Source organism: Neolamprologus brichardi, chromosome 20 (assembly GCF_056152115.1).
Source record: "Neolamprologus brichardi isolate AB-2024 chromosome 20, ASM5615211v1, whole genome shotgun sequence".
Lineage (NCBI taxonomy): Eukaryota > Metazoa > Chordata > Actinopteri > Cichliformes > Cichlidae > Neolamprologus > Neolamprologus brichardi.
The window spans coordinates 28,238,100-28,261,270 of NC_142123.1; the positions used below are offsets into that span (position 1 = coordinate 28,238,100).

At 41.6% G+C, this 23,171-nt stretch overlaps 1 protein-coding gene across 2 annotated transcripts in view; it reads left to right on the forward strand.

Moving 5' to 3' along the window:
• plxna2 (plexin A2) overlaps positions 1-21,687 on the forward strand; it is a 164,624-nt gene extending 142,937 nt beyond the window's left edge. For both annotated transcript variants that reach the window (XM_087834367.1, XM_087834366.1), the window contains exons 23-32: positions 2,924-2,990; positions 3,112-3,258; positions 3,918-4,077; positions 5,456-5,559; positions 10,951-11,050; positions 13,590-13,780; positions 13,936-14,105; positions 14,205-14,417; positions 14,731-14,881; positions 17,456-21,687. In XM_087834367.1, coding sequence (XP_087690493.1) covers positions 2,924-2,990; positions 3,112-3,258; positions 3,918-4,077; positions 5,456-5,559; positions 10,951-11,050; positions 13,590-13,780; positions 13,936-14,105; positions 14,205-14,417; positions 14,731-14,881; positions 17,456-17,551 — 1,399 coding nt within the window. In that variant the 3' untranslated portion in view covers positions 17,552-21,687. The remainder of the gene's footprint in view (positions 1-2,923; positions 2,991-3,111; positions 3,259-3,917; positions 4,078-5,455; positions 5,560-10,950; positions 11,051-13,589; positions 13,781-13,935; positions 14,106-14,204; positions 14,418-14,730; positions 14,882-17,455) is intronic.
• Positions 21,688-23,171: the final 1,484 nt, after the last annotated feature.

The window sequence follows — 23,171 nt, forward strand, 5'->3', positions numbered from 1 at the left end:
TGACTTCCTTCTTCGAGACTTGCTGAGCTTATTAAAATACTTAATAGGTTCCATTAACTTCTAACACACTCAAGTCTCATACAGGCAGGGAGGGGCCCATGGTAAGCATGAGGTGGGGGGGTATTAAGAGGGGTGAATTCTTGTAGAGGAAGGAGGGCAATTACTCAGGGATTTGGAGTATTGTCCAAAAAACTCTACAATACATTCAAGTTTATTCAGCATGAAAACACAGCCTCAGGCTCTTATGGATCCTTATTATGTTTTCAAATGACTTTTTTTAAACCTTGGAAAAATACTTTGTCTTTCTCTATGTATGTATTCTCTCTGTTGTGTAGATATAGTGCTGTGCAAAAGTCTTGAGCCACCCCTTATTTCTTGGTATTTTGCTTCCAAAGAGCCAGACTTTTCTTATAGTTTTAAACGGTCTTAAGCAACAGTTCCTCGGGCTTTCTGCAGGTCTTTCAAAGTTCTCCATTGTCAGAGGAATGTGTTTTTGTTAAACCAACACTGACCTATGACCCATTCGAGCTCAAAAGGCCACCTAACCCAAAGGATGAACCAGTGTTGTGTACACACATAACAGAAAACCTAGCAAAGAACCTATTTTAATTATAATATGATTATAAATATAGTCAAGGTCTGGAGAGACCTTGTCAATCATCCATGTCAATCATGGATTAGCCTCCCCAGAGTCCAAAGCTCCACATATTTTAAATGTTTTGGTGATCATGTGTACAGAGAATGCAGCCAACATCCAATGCATGTCCTTTGGAATGTCCTCAAAAAGCCTAGAGAACTACTTAAAGAAATTATGAGAAAGGTTGCGTTAGACTTCAGGCTGTGCTGAAGAATAAAGGTGGTCATAACACTTTCAAGCTTGGTAGAGTTGCACAATGTCTATTTTTGCCTTATATATTTTATTTCCATTTATATCTACATATTTCAGTAAATCGGTGGACCTATTTTCCATAAATAAAATAAGTGGTGCAAGACTTTTGCACAGTACTGTACGTATGTGGAATGACAAAGAGGACAGAACAATAGAGCTTGTATGTTTTCCCCCCCAAAGAGAATGCATTGTCACACACACAGACATACATGCACAGAAGCGTGCGATCTTTCAGCTCCTCAGCATTGTTTACTCCCTCCTCCTGTACCTGAAACTGGGTGAACTAATGTACACGCTCCCCCCGCTGGCACATCACACTTCAAATAAGCTGTCACACAAGTCTCCATCCTCTCAACAAGCTGCCAATAGACTGGCCAGCACTCTCGTTGGCAGGGGAATAGCCTCCAGGCGTGGAAGACAACATCGCAATTCGACCGCACATCATTCAAAACAAAATATAACCTCCGCTCCTCTGTCCTGGAGCTGAAGGAAAGTTTTGTATTTGCAAGTAAAAAAATAGACCAATACCGCATTCAATCTCAATTTAATGAGAGAGAAAGAACGACTGACGCTTTATCTCGTCTCACTGACTAAATTGTTGGCTCTTGTAACCTCGCTGGTTCGCGCAATCCTGCTGGGACTTCTGCGTTGGTCCCAGACTCTTGCTCATTGCCTTCAAACACGACTTAACGCAATTATCTCCACAATAGTCATAATCTCCCTTCAGGTCCATTCAGAGCCTGAATAGGTATAATCATGCCTAGCACTATTGAGGAGTCGGAAGCCTTCTAACTTGTCTTTAATACCTGGCTGCTCCGATTCCAGCTAATCCCCAGTTCAGCACAGTATGCTATAAAGACCTTCCATCATATCCACCAGAGTAATCACAGTAATTTCCTGCTACATTAAGAGGGTCATTTTTTCCACCGCACTGTCATTTAAATTGGCAATGCTCATGGACAGAGTGACTGGCAGTGATCATTCACGGCCAGGTGACAAACGCAGGCTTCAAACAGCAGTGCAGTTTACCATGTTTACCATTTACCATGTTAACTTGTGATTAGTGTTTATAGTAGCTATGTTAGAGCTAGCAGGAGGAATGACACTGACAATAATACAGGCCAAAAGCTAGCTGTTAAAAAAAAACAGTTTGTGTTCCAAAACAGCTTGGTATTGGTGTGTTCCAGGTAGCATTTTTTAAATCTCTTTGCAGGAAGCCTTGTGCAGTCGTCAAATAACAACAGAGTAAGGTAGAAGCGCTTTTACTAGATGAGGTGGAAGCTACTTGTTGTTATTCATCTCAGGTGCTTGTCCACCCAGAACTAACCCTTTCATCTATGCTTCATGCTCGTTAACCATTCCCACCTGGCTGGATTCTGTTTTTTATTTAAGTGCAGCTTCTGCTTCTCTAGTGTCCCATGATGGTGCTAATGAGGCAGTGGGAGGATGTTTGTCTGGCATTCAGAGAAAGATATGAGTCGAAATCATAAAGGAGTCATACGCTGTCCTCTCGTGTTCTCTGCGATAGAAATAGTCGAGGGGTCATTGCGCACTTGTGTTTTTTCATGCTCAATCAAGCCCGGCAGTACGCTGTACCCCCTGTGTGATTGACTGGGAAGGGAGAGGAGGTACGGAGGAGGAAGAAGAGAGGAAATGAGAGGAGAGGAGATCGTTTTGGCTGTGATCAGGCGTTACCTGGCAGTGACAGCACTCGTCTCTCTCAACAGCTGAGGCTTGTCACAGCTGCTGATGTCCCACTGTGTTGAACCACACGTGAATAATCAAGCTCGCACACATTGGCTCACACTCATGCATACTCAATCACGCACACATACACACAGGCCATACACGTACATGCACAAATGCCCGCTCTCTGATCTGCTCTGTTCACTCACTGTGACCACAGACTGACATCCATGCCCTCCCTGAAGTTTATAACCTTATAACCTCCTGAAATATTAAACTCTTTCTTACTAAATGTTTTGAAATAAGATTTTAAAAAGTAGCTTTTGGACTTTTTTAATGTATTTTCAGGACGGAATCGGTTGCAGAGAAGATGCTGACAAACTGGTTCGCTTTCCTCCTTCACAAGTTCCTCAAGGTTAGTCCAATGCAGTGATAGTTTGTTTTATTTATTTTGATATGATTAAACTTTCTTGAAATATCTGATGTTACATGCTGTTCTCATGTGCGAATCTGTGGATTTGTTTGTGTGTGTGCAGGAGTGTGCTGGGGAGCCTCTGTTCATGCTGTATTGTGCCATCAAGCAGCAGATGGAAAAGGGGCCCATCGACGCTATCACTGGAGAGGCCCGTTACTCCCTAAGTGAAGACAAGCTCATCCGCCAACAGATCGAGTACAAAACCCTGGTAAGTCACACTTCACCAGCCTCACAGGAACTGTGCATTGGCTCAAAGGCATACTGAAGTACAGGTTGTGCTTGACTAAGAAATGTCTAAGTAAGATTGTGGCTAAAATGCTGCTCACAAGAATCACAGACTCCAATATACCAAACAATAAATCAGATTTTAAGATGTCATAGCCATGTTTGCTATGTTGGAGTTCTTCATTCTAGTGCAGGAAGAAAATTAACTAATTATCCCACTACCTCCAGTGTTGGCTCAACATCAGAGTGGGTGGCTGTGGAGACTGGAACACACCAAACCCTCTATATACACAGACAAATGCACAGAGAAAAAAAGCACTCACAGAGTCAGCATGTGACATGACAATGCTCTGATTGCTCTGACTGGAAATTTGGCTCATTACGTGCTAACACCCCGGCAGAGCTGGAAATTGGTGTCCCGCCGAAGGTGTGAAATTAGATTTCTGGATGCCAGCAAGAGCGGAAATGGTTTTTCGAAGCTCCTGCCATGCTCCGAGGAGACTCTAATGAGGGCAAAGCTTCAAGCTGGACCAAAGTCCAGCCAGTAACAGGACACCTCAAGCTTTTTGCTCTGCTCTCACGTTTTCCTTTCCTTTGATATTTCATCCCCTCACCCACTCTTCTCTTTTCCCTTATTTGCAGATCCTAAACTGTGTGAACCCAGACAATGAAAACAGTCCAGAGATTCCAGTAAAGGTGCTGAACTGTGACACCATCACCCAAGTGAAGGAGAAGATACTGGATGCTGTTTACAAGAACATGCCCTATTCTCAGCGGCCACGTGCTGTCGACATGGACCTCGGTAGGGCGCAAACACACACCCGAGCACAAATAAATACACAAACACACACAACACTCACAGATGCAGCTGGCAGGTGTAAAGTCCTTCACACCCACAGATTAATGTATCAGTCAGAGAAAACCTAGCCGCGTGTACAGATTATTGGTGCATTAGTGTGATAAAAGCTGTGTTCTAGCAGCCCAGCCAGGTAACCAGCTTCAGTGTACTGCTGCCAGGCTTTCTATCAAACTGACTGACAGTATGCGGCGCATCCCTCCGTCTGGCAGCTTTTACTGTTTGGTAGCGCCAATAAGACAAAGTAGATCGAGATAGAGAAGTGGGCTCGTCTTTGTGTGTGTGCGTGTTTGTGTTTATGATGTGGGTGTGTGAGTGGCCAACACAAGTAAGAGCTGGCAGCATGGCAAACCAGCGCCACTGCCATTTCCATCCTCGCTTGGTATGGTATGCAGCAAAAACACAGCTCGCTGCATACCATCCATCACTCCACAGTATCGCTCTCAGTGCATCTATTGCCTCCTTCTCAAAAATAATTGCATCTCTATAAGAGCGTCTTTTGTTCTTCAGCTTTATCTGGAGATTTGAGTGTAGGTTAGAGGGTTTGAGGAGTATGTTATGTCAAACAGGAATATCATATGGTCATCTGGCGGATGCACAAACTCATAGAACTTAGTGAATGAGAAGCAATTTGATGATCACTACCAGTATGAGGCCCACAGTGACTATCCACTTTCCACTTTTAGCATACTTATCATTTCATTACCCCACAATGACCTGTCAGCTGCTGCCCTCCCACAGTGCTTATAATCTCTACCTGTTACCCCTACCTCCTATTTTTTTTCCTTTGAAAGGAGGTGATTTTCTCATTGCTCATTTTTTTTCATCCTGTCTTGTCTGCTCTCCTCCTCTTCTTTTTTTTTTTCTGACCCCGATGGGCCAACTGCTGCGTAAGTGACACAAGTACCAATTAAAGTGTGCAGCCTGCCTGAATATACATCTTGCAATTGTTCGTGTGTAATGTTTAATTAAGATGCGCGTCAATCCAAGTCTGTGAGAGGAGCGCACATGCCGAGAGCCGTACAAGAATACAGGCTACTTATATCTGCTCTTTTGTGTGTGAGTGTGTGTGTGTGGTTGTAGAGTGCTTTTATTCTAAGCAGGTTACATTTCACCAACTGGAAGGTTTGGGAGAGTTTGGTTTAGCGTCATGGGAATTCACAGTTGCCCTGCACGGGAGCCATCTCTGGAAACACTGCATAAACCAATATTATGTAACTTCACAGCATCCTCCACATATGGTTTTAAATTATGGCTCACTATGATGTATAATTTGAACTATGCGGTTGTTCATAATTCAGTATTTGTGTTTTTGCGCTTTCAGAATGGCGCCAGGGACGAATGGCTCGTGTGGTGTTGCAAGACGAAGACATCACAACTAAGATTGAAAATGACTGGAAGAGACTCAACACTCTCATGCACTACCAGGTAAACACACACAAATGCTTTAGAGCAACATTCCTCCTAATCACTCTCAAACTTTGCTTTTTACATCTTAAAACGCCCCCGTCTCATTTCAGTTCCTGATGTGGTTTTTACTATTCAAATTGCGCCGCACACTTTGGCAAACTTTGATGTTTCCTGCTCTTGACTTTTAGGCAGGCAATTTTCAACCCCTCATTTGCATGCCCATGCCTGGTGTAATCCAAGTGACTCAGAATAGAGGACAATTACTGTACAGGTGGCAGGAGAGATGAACTCTCAGCATCTCAGTTGACACTTCTCCCTCCTCCCTGGAGAGATGAAGCTGTGGGGAGGAAAGGAGCTCTCCTTCTTTCATTTTCCCTCTCTTTCTTTCCCCTCTCTCTGTCGCTCTCTGGCAACAATTAGTCCCGCTGTGACTGCCTGCTTCTGTCTCTTCAGTTCTGGAACCTCCTTTCACACCCCCACAATTTGAGAGCCCATGGGCGAACCTGTTGCCCTCGGAGGCCGCTAAAGACGTGGCTTTCTGAGAAGGAGAGTTCTGCATTTTATTTTCTGGGAAATTTAAGGCTTTTGACATCGTAGACAAAGAGGGGGAGAAAACAAGACGGGGTTAGTGGAAGCCACGGATAAGATAATAAAAGAAGAACAAAAGGAATAAAGAAATAAACAGGCAATTCAGAACTATCTCCGCACGTCATGAATCTTGCATCCTAAGTCGGCTCTTATTAGCCAGTCAAGGGGGACAGTCTGTTTAAAGGCTGCATGGAGTTTGATTCTGGGTTACCTGCTTAAGAGCTGGGATGCAGCTTTGGCTGGATTTGAAAATTGGGACCATGGGGAAAGGAGACACATCTGCATCTAGAAGCAGAAAATGGCTACGAGGTGGTGAGGCTCAAGCCCTCGCAGTAGGGGGTCAATCTGAACTCTTGCCCCAGAAGAACAAGCGGAATAATTTAACAGATGTAGGAGTCATTAGAAGATGGGACACATCACAGTGTCCTTCACACAGGACTTGGCGCCACGCAGCTTCTTTCCCCTTTGTCTTTTTTTGCTTGTCACCCTCCATTTTGTTCTCACCTTTATCTCCCCTTTGCCACATTTTATTTATGTATTTATTTACTTACATAATTGCTTTGTGTGCATTTTGCCCTTAGCCGTTTCCCTTTTCTATTTTTTTCTAGTTCGCTAACAAGCAATAAGATCTCCTCTTCCCTTGACTTTTTTCCCCACTCACTTTTGTTCTGCCATCCTCTCAAGCTCTGCCTACCTCTTGGTCACTGCAGTGCTTTCATCATGATAAAGCAGTTCAGTATGTTTGCTTCCACACCAAAAATGTGCCTGTGTTGTGGTTGTTGTTGTTTTTCAAGTTCTTTCTGTCACAGTTTGGTTGCCATCGTTAGCCAAGGGATGCAACAGGACGCACAGCGACATGTGTGTGGCCATTTAACTTATTTACTCGCTCAATAGCAGTTCTGACTGCTATTGATTATGGATGTAAGAACGTGCCTAGAATGGAAGGCCCCGTAGTGTACGCCATGTAGAGTGCAGGGCAACACAGCGAGGAAGGAGAGGAGGAGACGGGGCATTGCGACATTAGGCAATCAGTGGTGGAAGGGATCAAAGTAGGATGGAACGACTTTGAAACTTCATTGCTGTTTTGATGAGCTGGCAATAGTCTCCTATGTATGAGTGTTTGTGTGTGTTTGTGTCACACATCATGGCACTGCATTGGCAGCTGTGACAACACATCTGGCTACATATGAAAAGAAGGAAGCTCAGCTCATTAGGCCCCAGACTGACGGGAAATGTTTGAAGAAAAAATAGGAAGAGGTACGCAGGAAATAGTGAAAGGAGGTCTGAAATATGCAAAGTGAGTCTGAACATCAGCTCAAGTATTTGCTAATTCTCTCATAGCAGAGACACAGGGACTAGACAGAGGCATTAAAATTCATAGGGCTCACAGCAACCCAAGAAACCCCATTGGCTATTTACTCTGCCACATGGGAAATAATGGTTTACACAACCAGAATGTGGAATTGCACCCTCCCTGCCTTCCCCCTCATTTCCCAACCACTCTAAAATTAAAAACATAAATGTACACACTGAAAATGAGTTCAGACTCTTTGTTCATCACCTTTGGATTCATAGGGAGGGAACTCAAAGCCCTTCTTCCAACCGTTCCAATATTTCTGTATTTTATTTTATTTTGTTTTATTTACTCTTTCTTGCATAGTTTAAAAAGTATAGAAGCACACTGTAACACTGTATATACAAAAGTATATATTCTCATTTCACTTGGTTGTACTCATCCAAACTGAAGATGAAATATTATCCTTTGGATAATAATAATTTGGATAATGTGTTTTTGCTTTTTTGGGTTTGAATTTGTTTTTAGTTTTTTTGGGTTTTTTTTTTGGGGGGGGGGGGGGGGGGGTGTTGACTGATTGTTGATTTCAGTTTTGCTTTGCTACTTAAGCTTCCTCGTTGTCAAAGACAAGCTCTTCTGGCACTTTCTTCTCATTCTCCATTCTCCTCCTCCTCCACCCTCCCTTTTTGTCATTTTAAGACAAAGATGGGGGTGGGGGAGCTACTGGATAGTTAGTAAACAGAATTACAGAGTTACAGAATTACTGAGATCACTTGAAGGCAGCACTGACAATTCCTAAAGTGGGCATTATCGTGAGCTGTAGCCAGAGTTGTTTTTCCCCATGATTCAAATTGCAGACAGACCAAGCATGTTGTTCCCAGTGCACGGTGCACTCAATTACTTTGATTATGTTTGACAACAAGGTTATTTAGTAGATGATATTATTCCACATCCAACTGTGGAGCAAATGCAGAGACTGTTTTTTTCCCTTGAATATAGTGAAAGTATTTGCCATACTGCTTCTTCCTAAAAATGCAAAATGCTAAAATAAGGGCGGTTTAAAAGTTTTTGTAGCCTGAGTGGTGACCTCTGTGTGTCCTCCTCCGCTGTGGTGAAGGAGTAGGAAGAGGAGAGACTGATAACCACACCAGTAGAGTCCGGTTACCCAGATTGCAGACTTGGGGCATTTAGGCTATTTTCAACAACCTCAGACACAACAGATACTGCTCATTTTTCTGTGTGTTCATTAATCTAATGCTGCGACTGTCAAGTTGGAATATAAAAGTTGGTTAGGAGGAAAACTATTGTCTATTTGTAGCCGAAATATTTGTAAGAACTAATATCCCATTATAAAGTAATGGAAATTTGAATTAAAGGTTTTTTTTCCTGTTGCCATCCAAGAAAGAAATGTTTGCGTATAATAGCCCATTTCGTATTTTTTCAGTTCTGACAACAAACATGCACAGATGATGTGTTTCCAAGCTAGTGGGCAGAGTCCGAAGGTGTGATAAGCATCATGATCTGAGGGCATCAGTCCAGATGAGATGGGATACCAAGGGTAACAGGCTTGGACCAGAACAGTGGGTTTGTGTGGGGAGGGCTGAAGGGGGAAAAAGGGGAAAAAAACATCTAGGATGACCACTCTCTGCTGTCTGGTCCACTCTGTACTGTCTAATGGAAGGTCTTATCGCAGGCAGGGCCCACAGCCCTTATCACACCTGCCCACTATCAGCCCCACACTGGATTATCCCTGAAGGGCGAATCTGCACGCCTTCAATCATTTACTACTATCACAAGGACCCATCTCTGCTCTAGCCTCTATGTCAGCCATAAAAAGCAGAGAGAAAGAGAGAGAGAAATGGAGGGAGTGGAAGGAGGGGGTGCAGAGAAGCTATTTCATGCTCCCAGGAGAAAATGTATCACAGGAATAGCGGTGCAAACTTTACGGAAGTCCACGCTGTCAGTATATTAGAGTTGGTCAGTGGATTGTCAGCCAAGTGGTGGCTATAAAATGGAGAGGCCATAGAAATTAAGCTTAGGAAAGCAAAATGCACAAGAGGTGAAAAGGGAGAGAGACAGTTGAAGATGCTAGTCGCGAGTGGGGGTTAGGAAGCAGATTTTTCATTTCCCTTCAATAGTCCTTGGTGCCTGAGCTGCTTCTTTAAGAGGATTCTTCCAGACTTTATCCCCATTTTCGAGTGTCTCTTCAGTAGAGACCAGATGGCAACTCCAGCTAACAGCAGAGCTGAGATTAGTTTATGAAAGTGGAAATAACGGGTGAAGACACGAATGAGAGAAGGTGGCTTTCCAGAACGAGGTAAAAGCACCATAAATGCCCATCCCAGTAACCAGTGGTTCATTTCCCAACGAGAGCCCAAAAGGGTCCATTCGTGCTAAAGAAAATGAAAAGCCTAATTTTCTGTTTTTCTATAGATTCTTTGAGGTATTCCTTTTGGAGCCTGGCATTTTCCTTTTGTTTATTTCTCCACTAGAGGCTCATCAGTTTTTCTTCACTGGGTTTGAAGCAGAAATCCCTCCTTAGGGTGAGCTGTAAATGCCAGCCAACAAGCTGTTTGTTGTTTTGGTTTTCAGAAAAGAACCACCGGTTTTGTTTGCTGTGTTTTGCATTTTCCAGACTAAATTCCTTTGCTGTAGCTGCACTAGTAGCACATAACTGTAACTAAACTGTCATTTTTTTGACCCATTAATTATAATACTAGATTGATGAACGATCTCTAAAAAGAGTTTTGAGGATGTCCTTTCAAATGTAGGTTATGTCAGGTTTTCTCAGGCTACCACACCACAGGGGTGGGGTGGTGGGGATAAACCCCAGTGTCTGTGTCTTATTCATGACACAACATCTTTTACGCAGCCTTTTTTCTTCGTCTTTCTCTTTGACTCTCACTCGCTGCTCCTCTATTGCTATTATTATACCTGCGTACCCCATTTTTTTTTTCTCCAGTGGTGTCAAGTGTACACAAGATGAGACATTCAGCATTCTAGTTTCTGTCTCTCTCCATCTGACACTCTCTTTTTCCATTTTCCTCTCTCTTTCTCTCGGCATCTTATCCCAGTTCCAAAGCTTACATCATGTTTCTAAGGTTTGTGAAGGGTGATGACAATGACAGTCATGTTGAGTGCAGCCATCATGCAGTCACAGCACTCTGCTCTGCCGAAAAAAGCCACAGGGCTGTGGTAGAGAACAGCAGGGAGTGCAGATGTGACAGGGAAGGATGTACGGGTTTGAGATGTGTTTTGCTCATGGGACTGTTCACTCAGTCCCCTACATTCCCATTTGTAGTCTTCTCTTTGGTATGAAACATTTTTGAGAACATGTGAGACATAAATAAATTACACACACGCGGTATGTGATGGTGGCCCACAAAACTCTCCGGATAATGGGTTTTAAACAGGGAATAGTGGGACTTTATTTTAGGAGTAGAGAGATATTTAACACATGTATGAACACGGAATGCTTCTTTTCTATTTAAAAGATTGATTTTTGTGAAATCTGTCTCATCACACAGGTGTCGGACCGCTGTGTGGTGGCTTTAGTGCCGAAGCAGACCTCATCATACAACATCCCTTCCTCAGCCAGCATATCGCGCACCTCCATCAGCAGATACGGTGAGTCACTAGACATGATTGCTCTTTATATGCCTTTGTTTTGGCTGGCATTGATTGTATTGATTGATGTAGCATACATATTAGGTAATTACAGGTGGGTTGTGAGGGTTAGCCGTCAGTTAAATCCATGTTGATGTAGTGCTATTGCTGCTTTTGATAGATACATCAAAGTACTTTTACATTAGTTGTTTCAGATAAGAACAAAGGGAAATCTTCTCTCCCCAAAGCAATGGTCTACTCTTTTTTTCTCTTTAGAGAGGTTCTAGCTGCTGCCCCCCCCCCCCAAACTGTGTGAATGCTGCAGTTTGCCTCACAGTTCAGGCCCAACCTCTGTTGGATGGTATGGAAAGAACACTGAGAGAGAATGACAGAGAAAACCATTGTTTAGTTTTGAGGCTATAATATTTTTTATAATGAAGATACGTTCTCTGCGGGACATTTTGGGCTGCTATTTGCGCACATACTTGTGCCCACGTGGGCATGCACACAGTACATGCAGTGCCCATGCACGCAGGCGCTCACATGCTTTAGATGTGCTTGTTGTTTGTGCTGCCGGGTGCCAACATTTGGTCCTATGCCAAACACACAGCAGCAGCACACAACTTGTGATTGCTAATTATTCTCTGTGAATGATACTTCACACAAACAGAAAAAGATAAGTGAGCATAGCCAATTATCAGGATCGGCGCTAGGTGAACGCTGCCTTTAAACCATCTAACTCAGAAAAAGAGCTAACGGCGTCCTTATCTTTCCAACCAATTATGCTTATTTACAAATGTTAACAGTGGACACCTATGGACACTCCAAAACGGGCCATTATCTTCAGTTTATGCGCTGTGACAAATAAAGTGTAACGATATTTTCAATGATGACCTTTAGAAGATTGCAGCGTACTGAGTCATCACTTTCTTTTGAACAAAACACGGTAAAGGTTGTTGGGAGAGATGGCAAGATGATGGATGACAAACTAATGTAAAAAAAAAAAAAGAGTACAACTACAAAAGGAAAGTCACTTTCTCTGCATTATGTAGGTTGTTTCTTGTCAAGCTTAATTTGTTCTCTTTGGAGTTTTAAACCCATATATTCTATTCAGGCATTGAAGCTGGTTGTGCACGGCATAAAGAGCAAAGCCTCTGCTGGCATGATCCTGGCTCTCATCAATCATGTGTTGGCACAGCGGGCACAGCTGCACCTCGACACCTGGTGATCGATTCATACCAATTTCACGTTCGGTGCTTAGCATCTTGACTCAATTTACACCCCCAGAACCCCCTATTAGCTTTAAAATCAGCTTGAACACACTCCCCTACTGACTGGCTCTGTCCGGGAGCTGCGAATTGCAGCCAAGCAGGAAAGGGTTGCAGGTCACTGCTTAGTGTTTCAGGGAGTTGGGAAAAGACTGCGGTGCAGGCAGAAGAATAGCCCTGCCCACAAAAGTAGAATAGCAAAAGAAAAAAAAAAACAGTGACTGGATTAGGATGGGATTTGGGTCCTCAATCCACCCTGCACACAAGTGCATACATCATCCCTTAGTGTCCCTAGTGTCCCATTCCAGAGCTGCAGTTTGGTCTTATTTGAGAGGTATGTGGTTTTATTGGCAGCAAAAGCTTAGTTGTTCAGCTCGGCATTTGAAGACATGTGAGAGAAATCCTCATTGGGATGCTCAGATCCCGAATCTCTAGAGAGCCTCCTGCCATGATGACAACTAATTAAGGAAAGTGAAAGCAGTATCATTCTGAGAGAATGAAAAGGAGAGGTACACAAAGGTAGGGATGTATGGATGAAGGATGGTGGCTACGGTGCTTAACAAGTTGCTGTAGGAATCTTTTGATGTATTGATTAGAGGATGACAGGGACATTTGGCATTGGCACAATGTGGCGAGGAAGAACCAATTATGAGTGCTTTAAGTGGAACTCGGCACAGCGGTGTCTCAGTCAGTGAGACGGGGATTATATAAGAGACAGAGAATGAATAAGATGAAAAGCAAATACTCATCAGATAAATAATGGCATACAGAGAGAAGAAAAAGTAGAGTCAATAAGCAGAGTAATAAATATTTAGTATTTTTAGTCCTGCACAATAATAATTTGGTTTTGCATGTGAAGGACAGAGGTCAAAGTCTTGTTTTCATCCATTTTCTGTGTCATTTAAGATTCAAGTCTCAAGATGGCTATTACTAATCAGTGCAATGCTAGACACCACAACTCCTCCTCCCTTTCATTACTTTGTTGTTCTTAGAAATTATCCATTATTGCAATTTCCTTTGTAGCACGGCTTAGAGGAGGAGGAGCGCAGAGGATTCGGCTGTGTAATGAGTTACAAAGCAGAGATGGAAATGAGAAAGGGGCTGTGTATGTGTGTTCTTGTGTGGGTTTGTTTGTGGGTGTTCTATGTGCAGTAGGTGTGAGTGCATGCTAAATTTACACGATGATGCTACACCTAAGGGAAGCTTTTTTTAATCACAGTCATTTAGGCTTGCTAATAATTCTCTATCGCTTTTTTTTTTTCCTCTCCTTTTTTCTTTCCTGTCCTGGACAGACTCTTCATTCCGCTACACCGGGAGTCCAGACAGCCTCCGATCACGTGCTCCTATGATTACCCCCGATCTAGAAAGTGGTGTAAAGGTTTGGCATCTGGTGAAAAACCACGAGCATGGAGATCAGAAGGAAGGAGATCGCGGCAGCAAGATGGTCTCTGAGATTTATCTGACCCGACTGCTAGCTACTAAGGTACGTCAGTATTCTCTCATACATTTCTGTGGCCACAGAAAAGTTTGTCACTTTTTATGATAATGCTGCGTTCACAGTGGCTTTTTCTTCTGTTTTAATCGTTGTTTCTTGTTGCTCATGCATTGTTAATCTCTTCGCTCTCGTTCTTCTACTAGGGTACACTACAAAAATTTGTCGATGACTTGTTTGAGACGTTGTTCAGTACAGTCCACCGAGGGAGCACCCTTCCCCTGGCCATCAAATACATGTTTGACTTCCTGGATGAGCAGGCAGACAAACACGGCATTCACGACACAGACGTACGTCACACATGGAAAAGCAATTGGTAAGGGGTTTTCCTACTAAAGACAGTAAAAGCAAGATTGCATGTGACTATCTATTAACGCCTTTGTGTATTTCCCTTATTTTTATTTCTGTCTGCCAGCCTTCCTTTGCGTTTCTGGGTAAATGTGATCAAGAACCCGCAGTTTGTCTTTGACATCCATAAGAGCAGCATCACGGACGCCTGTCTGTCTGTAGTAGCGCAAACCTTCATGGATTCTTGCTCCACCTCAGAGCACCGCCTGGGCAAAGACTCTCCATCAAATAAGCTGCTCTATGCTAAAGATATCCCCAATTACAAGAGCTGGGTAGAGAGGTAGGGGCCGTTGCATTCACTGAATACACCATGGTAACACCCCCCACATCTTTTTTTTTTTTTTTTTTGTATCCTCATACAATGAGAGTTGGATCTTTGGGAAAACTGATTCATAATGCTCTTTTTTTCATGTATTCATGTCTCAGCCAGATTCAGTAAAAGCTTTGTCCGTGACTGTTGGCAGGCATTCATTGTTAGTGAAAGTGATATAATGGATCCAAAATTAAAATACTGTATAAAAGAATTTAAGCCTCAGTTGAACTATCGCATTGACTCGGCGCGTCTGTGACGTTGCCCCTCGTCGTATCCCCAGGTACTATGCCGACATCAACCGGCTGCCAGCCATTAGTGACCAGGACATGAACGCCTATTTGGCAGAACAAGCCAGACTCCACTCCACAGAGTTCAACATGCTCAGCGCTCTCAACGAAATCTATTATTACGTCAGCAAATACAGTGAAGAGGTAAGCGATATTAGTGGTCTCAAACCTGTCATTCAGATGCATTGTGCGTCTGGCATTCTGCTCCCTTTTTTTTTTTCTTGTTTTAGGTGTTTGTTTTTGTTGTTTTGATTACACCTATTTTGCATAACAACTGAAGAGCAGCCAGTGTTTCAGCAGTGAATAGCACCTCTATCTGTAATATGCAGGCATTTGTGTGAGAATAACAGAAGGAATGTAAAGGGATGTGTGTTTGATTGCAAAAAAAAGCACAAATAATGAATAAAGTACTTATCAGTTCCAGCTAGTTATGACTATTTTGGCATTTTAGAAAGAGGGATGTGGGTATTTGCTAATTAAAGCACCTCTGTCCTAGTGAAACACTGCCTATATTAACAACATATTCTTCAACCTGCTCTACTGTCTCTAATTTTGACTCTTTTGTAACATGTCAAACTGCATGTGTTGTGTAAATTCCTGAAAATAAGTTTTATACAATATGATCTATTGTTTCTCAGGTGAGGTTGAATCTCAGTCTTGTTAAACTTTTGTTACTCTATGATAAATCCTTCCTATGAACTACATACTGAGCTCATTCATTTACAGAATTTACCTTGAGGGCAGTCCCAGGCACTGATTGCGTAATGAGCTGCCGCCTTACTCAATCAGCCGCTAATTACTGGCAGATTGTGAGCGTAATTTGAACGAGAGGCGTGCCACAAATTTGCCCCGCGCTTTAATGTTCTTATATTTTGCCCTTGGTGCTTCCAGACTATTCATAACTGGAAAAGGTTGGCGAGGTCAGCTAAGAGTCTTCAGTAGACTTCCCCAAAGCCCAGAGGTCTAGCGAGACCTGGGCTTAACAAGGCAGCACGCTTGATCTGTAGAGAAGAAAGTGAATGTCTACAAGCTCTCAGCATGTTGCTCTGTCCTTTTGCTGGTGCCGAGTTAGAGTAGACAATCTGTCATATAGGGTTCTCACGAGCAGAATCATGGGCGATACACACACATCCTCTCAGATCGCAGGAAGCATAAAAAAGGAGGGAAGACGATGAGAAAGAAAGAGAGAGCATTTATAGAGACATTCGGCTTCTAATGTCAGCTCCTCCTCTGGGAAGCTTTAACTTGACCTTTATGTTGGACCATAGTACCTCTCTCTTTTTCTCTTATTCTCTACCTCCTCCCTGTGCATTCCTTCTCTTTTTACCCATTATCCAGTCAGCTTCCCCTTTGCTCGCCATAAATCTCATATGCTCGCTTTTGCTGCAGTTGCCGTTGTCTGATTCACACATGCACAGGGACGCAAACGTGCTCACTTCGCACACATACGTGCACCATCGCTCCTGCAGTATCTAGCAGAGTGCAGTGCGTAAAAACCTCATCTAGCACCATTAACAGTTGTTCATTCTTACTCAGCCCTTCACAAAGGTTGTGTGTCAGGCTAACCAGACCAGAGCTTCAGCTTGCTTAAATGGATTTGGGAGTTTGTAGTGGGAGCTACACCTGCGTACAGAGCTGCAGATTAATTATAGATTGCCGTCGGCCCCAAAGTGGAGGAGGAAACGTTCTGTTACGTAGCTGCCAGCCTTTAAGAGCACTTACGCAGATGAGTGGATGATGGTAGGTGGGCAAGTCAGAGTCTGTGTTATGCATCTGGACAGGCAGCAAATAAAGGTTTGCCATGGTATGCTAAAGAAAGGGAAAAAAGCAGTTCTTGATATGATTTCCAACTCAAATTTACAGAAAAGGTTAATAAGCCAATCAAAAAGAAGCTCTTGCTACGATAATAATGAGAAAATATTTTTAAATAACACAATGTCTAAAATACCAGATCTTTTGGTGTATTTTAGAACAAAATAACTCATTGAGCCTGCATATAAAACCAAAGACGATAAATGAGTGAGCTGAAATGACACTCGACAGGGATAAATGGTACATTGAAGATGACACTTTTTTTGTTGTTGCTTTTTTCATTTTTTATTCATCCCTTACCTCAGAACTTTTTAAAATGCACATTGCATAAGATGGGTCGGTGAATTATTTTGTTTAAAATATTAATAATTAAGTAAATCACAGCATTCAAGTGTAGCCAAGAGTAGCAAATAGATGCACAGTGCCACCAGGAAGCATGTATTCAAATGGCTGCAGCATCTGGATACAGGGATTCATATCAAAGGTAATGCATATGAAGGGCTCTCGCTATGTATTTTGGCATCACTCTTACACAGATTTATTATGACAAGGCTGACACTAGATGAGAGAATGAAAAGGAGAGCCTGTCTGAATGTCTTTTGAACCCAACTTGACAAATGCCAAATTTAAAAGATGGGGCTCGGAAGATAAAACGCGAAAGACTGATGCACAAATATTTCTCGAAGCTGTCAAAGTCAAAGGGAGTGATGGAATTATTATTTTTTCTTTTATCTGATGTCCACATAGAAATCTTGGGAAAGAAAAGGAAAATAAATTTTAAAAGCGCTGGTATTATTTTCTTTTAAATGTAACTAGATCTGAATCTGTGAGCAAATCCTAACAAGCAAGTGTTTCACATGATATTTTTATTGATGATGTTTTTTTGGGGGGGTTTGTCATGCACAGATCACAGCAGCCCTGGATCAGGATGAACAGGCAAGGAAGCAGAGGTTGGCCTACAAAGTGGAGCAGCTCATCTCTGCCATGTCCTTTGAAAGCTGAGAGTGACTACTACTGAGAGAAAGTGAGAGAGAGAGAGGACCACAGTCTTTACGTGACCTACCAAACAAGGTCTTGCATTACTTACCTCTCATGATGGGAGCTGAAACCACGAACCAGACCTGGGACCTCTGTATCTACAGCTGGACAAACATACAACTGCTTGAGTTTGTAATTCTCCCACCTCCTTCCATGACGGTGCCAACGCAGGGCCCGAAGACTGAAACGGAGGCCTCCCCGCAACTGGATTTGCTTTTGACATGAGAGACTATACCAGAGAAGGGAACCACATGGCTTGTATTTATTTTTTTCCTTTAATTTTCCACAAAGGACATCTTCTCTGTTTGACAGGGAATTGTACGTTCCGTGAGTGTGTGTGTGCACAAAAGTGTGCGTGTGCATGAGTGTGTGTTTGTGTCATACTGAGGAAGACTCCTACAAGAAATGGAGAAACAGATTTATTCTCTACCAACTCACGGCTAAGTGTGAGGCGGAGAGGAAAAAGGCGAGAAGTAGAAGAGCAGATCTCATGTTGGACAGCTGAGATTGCGTTCAGAGTTCTCAGATTTTATTTTTGTACTTTGTACATTTGAATATTATCAGTTGCGGTTCCAAAATATCCACCTCGGATCCCAAAAGTGTTGCTGTGTAAAGATGCAAAGCGCGTAACACCACTTTAGATTAGCGTGTTAATAAAACGGGGCCACGACTCGTGTCTTCTCTCACTCCTCTCTTTGGACTGAAGCTCCACGCAACATGGACAAAGCCTCTGGTCTTTATTTAATCAGATATGTATAGGAAATCATAAAACATGTGGCCATCACATAAAAGTTAACAGAACTCCACGTGTGGTGGTCATCACAAGTTAAGCCAGCATGCTTGCACCTAAACTGAAGATGATGAAGTCTGTCGTGTAATTAGGAGGGGACCTCAGATAAGGATCACTCTGGTATCAAAGGCTCTTTACAGCAGTTAGCTCATCTGTGTATGTACCAGTTGATACTTGCCAATCATTGTATGTGAATGTACAAATTTTTGTTTTTTTCATTTTGTATCTTTGTCTGTCTGTTTTAAGTTTTACTACAAAAATTGGCTCATTTGAATTGAGCTTCATAGATATTTCCTGTAGCTTGTTGCGTGAAGAACTCTGTTCCATCCAACTGCTTCTTTTAGCCTAAATCGCTTTCCTTCTAAAGAAGAGTGTGCATCGTTATAGTGTCTGTTAATGCTGTAACTGTAAAGCCTGTGGCGTAGGCTGCAGTATCCAGAGGTACAGTGGCAGTTTGAAAAGAGCAGGTAAAAGCAGCTGGTTTCTGTGCTCACATTTTATGTCCACTGTTTTTTTTATCTTTTCGGGACCTCGATCAACCTTTTGTGTAATTTGCATGCATGGTGTCACACATCAAAAGTGTTTGAGGGTCCGTCTTTTATTTTTCTCAAGTGCCAGTGAGTCACACTTTAGTTGGCCGGTTGAAATGTTAGCTGACGGAAGATCTTACCTAACCACCACACGTCTTCGCACAGATAATAAGAAGTCTGCGTGGGCCTAGTTTGACAAAGTGCCAAAAGATCCCGGTGTTTCAAGTAGTTCACAAATGTATCACAATCGGTTTATGCTTTACAGAGGAAGCAACACTCGCATATTTGAGTGTATATTCAGTTAAAACAGAAGACTTAAAAACTGGAATGGTGAGTTTTCAAACTCATTAAAGGTACGAAACATAAGCAGAGGGGCGGGGGGGAGAGAACTGAGAATAAGAAGAAAAACCGACAGAGTTAAAGTGTGTTTTGTGTCATGTGATGCATCTCCTGACTTGAACCAAACATTAACAAGCTTAGAAGCTTATGTAACTCTCCAGACTTTAGCTGGATGACAACAAACTGTAGATTTCATCCTCTGGATAGGTTATTTCATTTCTTCCAAAATATATATTTGCTTGTCGTTTACATCAAGTACTTGAAAAAAAGGCAGTAGTAAAGAGTTGTACAGTGTACTGCAATTGTGTGTGTTGAGAGCATGATAAAGGTGCGTGAAAGGTGCTTCTTTTCTCTGTGGCCTTAGATACCCACCTGCTTAGTGTTCCCATACCTATTACTTCTCATCTAGGGCACCGTCCTTTCAGTGCTTCAGAGCCCTTTAGGGTTGTTTTCTCGCTCTTCTCTTTTTTTCTTGCTTCTTTTTTTGGTACTGTTACCTGGCCCTGGCACTCGGCTGAGAACTGTCTTAGTGAGATGCAGTAAAAGGGAAGGTGAAGAGGCTGTGGCCTTGCTAAGGTAGACGTTGCCTCGTGCAGTACTCGGCATCCTGAGCTGTTTGAAGAGAAGTCTTGAGAAATGAGGAGCAATGGAGAGGTAGAAAGAGTGAAAACCCCTTTAGCTCTAGTTTCCTACTCCAGCTTTGAAGCTTCTCTTTGATCTGAGTCAGTTGTGTTCACAGTGTGATCAGGAGATGTAAAGAAAAAAAAAACATCAAACTAACAGGCAAGGAGAAATGCAGGCTGAGTGCTATGACTTTACCCAACCAGTAGGGGCAGAACCACGAAAGACCAATTCATCTGTTTATTCATCTGAAAAAGCAGCTTCTTACAGAAGTGCTTTGCCAACACAAAAGAGAAGATATTAGATAACTTATAACATAACTGCCTTAGCCGAGTTTGACTTTTTTAAACTTTCTTAGGTTTTTCTTTGCAGTGAGCATGACATTGATTTGAAAACTTTGTATGTTGTTTTGCAATGATTTATTTCACAAAGTACGAGAACTGATCTTTTAGTAATGAAATCTGTTCATGATCATAAGATCATATTCTTGAACTTAGGAGATCCATAACGTTTAAATTGTAATGCCCAGATCTAGTAACTATTGATAATGTTAAAGTTTTGCCATGTTATTTAGTTTTTTCTGTGTTTTGTGAACGCAACACACTTCTGTACCTTCTTGCTACTTAATCCTCTGCTCAACATCTACAGGTACACAATTACACACACACAGTACAGACTCAAAGCAGAAATCTTCTTCCTTTTGATTAAGGTGTCTTCCCAATTTCAGCGAATAGAATTGTATCCTCCTCATACCTCACATTGCTTTTATGTAAGTAATGCTTTTTATCATTTTAACAGGACCTAAATGCCTTTTCCTTCTCCAAGGAATAAAATGTATGTTTATTACAGTCCTTCCAACTCTTAGATGAGCTCGCCCTATACAGAATAGTGATTAACAAAATCAGGCACACAAGTTGGTGAAGAATGGCTTTGATTGTTTTTTTAATTTTGTCTTTGTGTGAGATTTTTTTGCATGCGTTACAATTTATGTTTTAGTCATGCCTGGTATTCCATATCGATCCGCACCATCGTCAGCCTAATGGCAATTCTTCCATTTGCAAATGTCTTAAATCACAGCTGAATGCACCTTTTTTTTGTGAAAGAGATTTTTTTTGTTACTAAATAATAGCTTGTTTCCATGCTGTATGCTCATTTCTAGAAACCTTTTTAATTCAGTTTGAACTGAGAAGAAAAGACGTTTGTTTACTCTTTCTGCAGTGCAGAATCCCATTTGACTGCCAGTTGTGTGATATGGAGAGATGCTCATGAACACAACCTCTTTTCAGATGAAGTTGATTACTAATTGAAGATGCTTTGTGCTCTTTTTGGCTCCTGGTGAAGTGTGCTGCCGAAGAGATGGGGTCGTGGTTTCGACTGGCGCATGCCATTCCTTATACAAAACAAAGAATTAAATTAGCATTTCTTGTGTTTGCTTTTTGGCATCAGACAGGAACTGAAAAATCCAGATCCGTGTATTGCTCACCACGTATTAAATGAGTATCCTTCCATTATAAACACATTGTAAACAAACCCTTTGTAGACACTGGAGTTCTGTAAAATAGTAATTACTGGCGATGATGATGATGATGATGATTATAATAATAATGGCTGTCTGTTCTTGTTTTATAAAAGTGTTGTGAAAAATTGTAAGAAACTTAAAATATTTAAAAAGGTTGTTCTCTTGTTTTTTTATTTGCTTTGATTTTGTTATGATAATATATTATTGTGTACCTAATGTAAATATGAAGCACACCTATTTTGCAAGCCAAGGATTCACTTTGTACTGTTGTTATATATAAATAAACTTTGCTGGTTAAAAATTGCGTAGAACCAAAATCAGTTATCACGTTATTGTCTTTGTTTTAAGCCAATGAAAAGAGAGACGACTTGCAGCTGGTTCTGAAGCGAGTCCTCAGGTGTTTTGTATCTCCGAAGGCAGGGGTGGCCCCCCTCCTTCTTCTCCCCAAGAGCTACAGTTCCAACAGAGCTTAAAGTTCGTCAGTACTGTGCCGGAGGGCCGTTTGCAATTCATAAATGTATAATTATATTTCTAGGGAAGTATTCTTACTCATTTATCTAACTGTTGCACAGCAAGAACAGTGCTGCATTGGTTTCTACATGGCAAAAGGAAGCTTGTATTTTGTTTTCCCCAAATAGACATGCACTATTATCATAGTAAACATTTGTTTACATAGTGGCTCAAAAATGTATGCAACTATTTGGTTTTGATTTTATATCATGGTGGGCAGTGGGCATAGTATGAGATATATAGATAGATATAGATAGATATAGATATATAGCTGTAAAGAATATGCATAATGTCTATATTTTAAACCTTTCAATGCATGTTTTTCCATCTCCGAACAGTGTGTATATGTGTGTATATATGTATATATATATACTTACTGTTCGGAGATGGAAAAACATGCATTGAAAAGTTTAAAATATAGACATTATGCATATTCTTTACAGCTTGGACAGTTACCAGACTGTTCACATTTACAAATGATAATAAAACCTACAGGTAGGTTTTACCACAGCTGTCATTCCTTTGCTTTCTAGTCTACAGCACTGTAGGCTATGTTTTGTAATTTAAAAACTGTAAGATGCAGAGGATGATAAATTTGTTGAACTGCTTTGCTTTTATATAAGCATGGGGAGATGCACCCTAGTGGCTTATTGAAAGAAGGTTGTTTCAAAGCACTTTCACTTGTGAAACTACAACAATCTTTTACATGCACTCTGTGCTCCACACTCACTGACTCAGACATTGCAGTCCACTCCAGCTATGACTGTAAAGGTTTATGCCACTGCTACACATTTTCAGCTTATTATGCAAACCTTTTTTATATACATTATAAATATACATTTTTGTTTGGTCTGCAAGAAAATATAACTTATATTTTGATGCTACTGTACTTGAGGAAGCCAGAAAGCATGAAAACAGGTTAACAAAAAGTTTAATGGCTACTCCTTGACCTTGCTTCACAACTCTGTTAAGTTTAGTAAAAGTCAGAGTGGTATCATTTATTTACTTCTTTCTTTATTAGCATAGTCCTGCTGACATCAGTCGCCTTGAAAACTTGATCTTGAACAGGATTTTTACATTTGTGCCAATCTGAGAAAGGGAGACTCAGACCAACATTTTTCCACCATAGTCCAACTCGGTGAGAGATGTCCCCTGTGTCATAGTCTGCTGTAGCTTCTCTGCAAGACAGCGACTTGTAAGTTGGCAAAAACTGAATGTGTTGTGAAATTAGGCATTATTAATTTCCACAGAATCAAAAAGTAAATATGCAGTAAA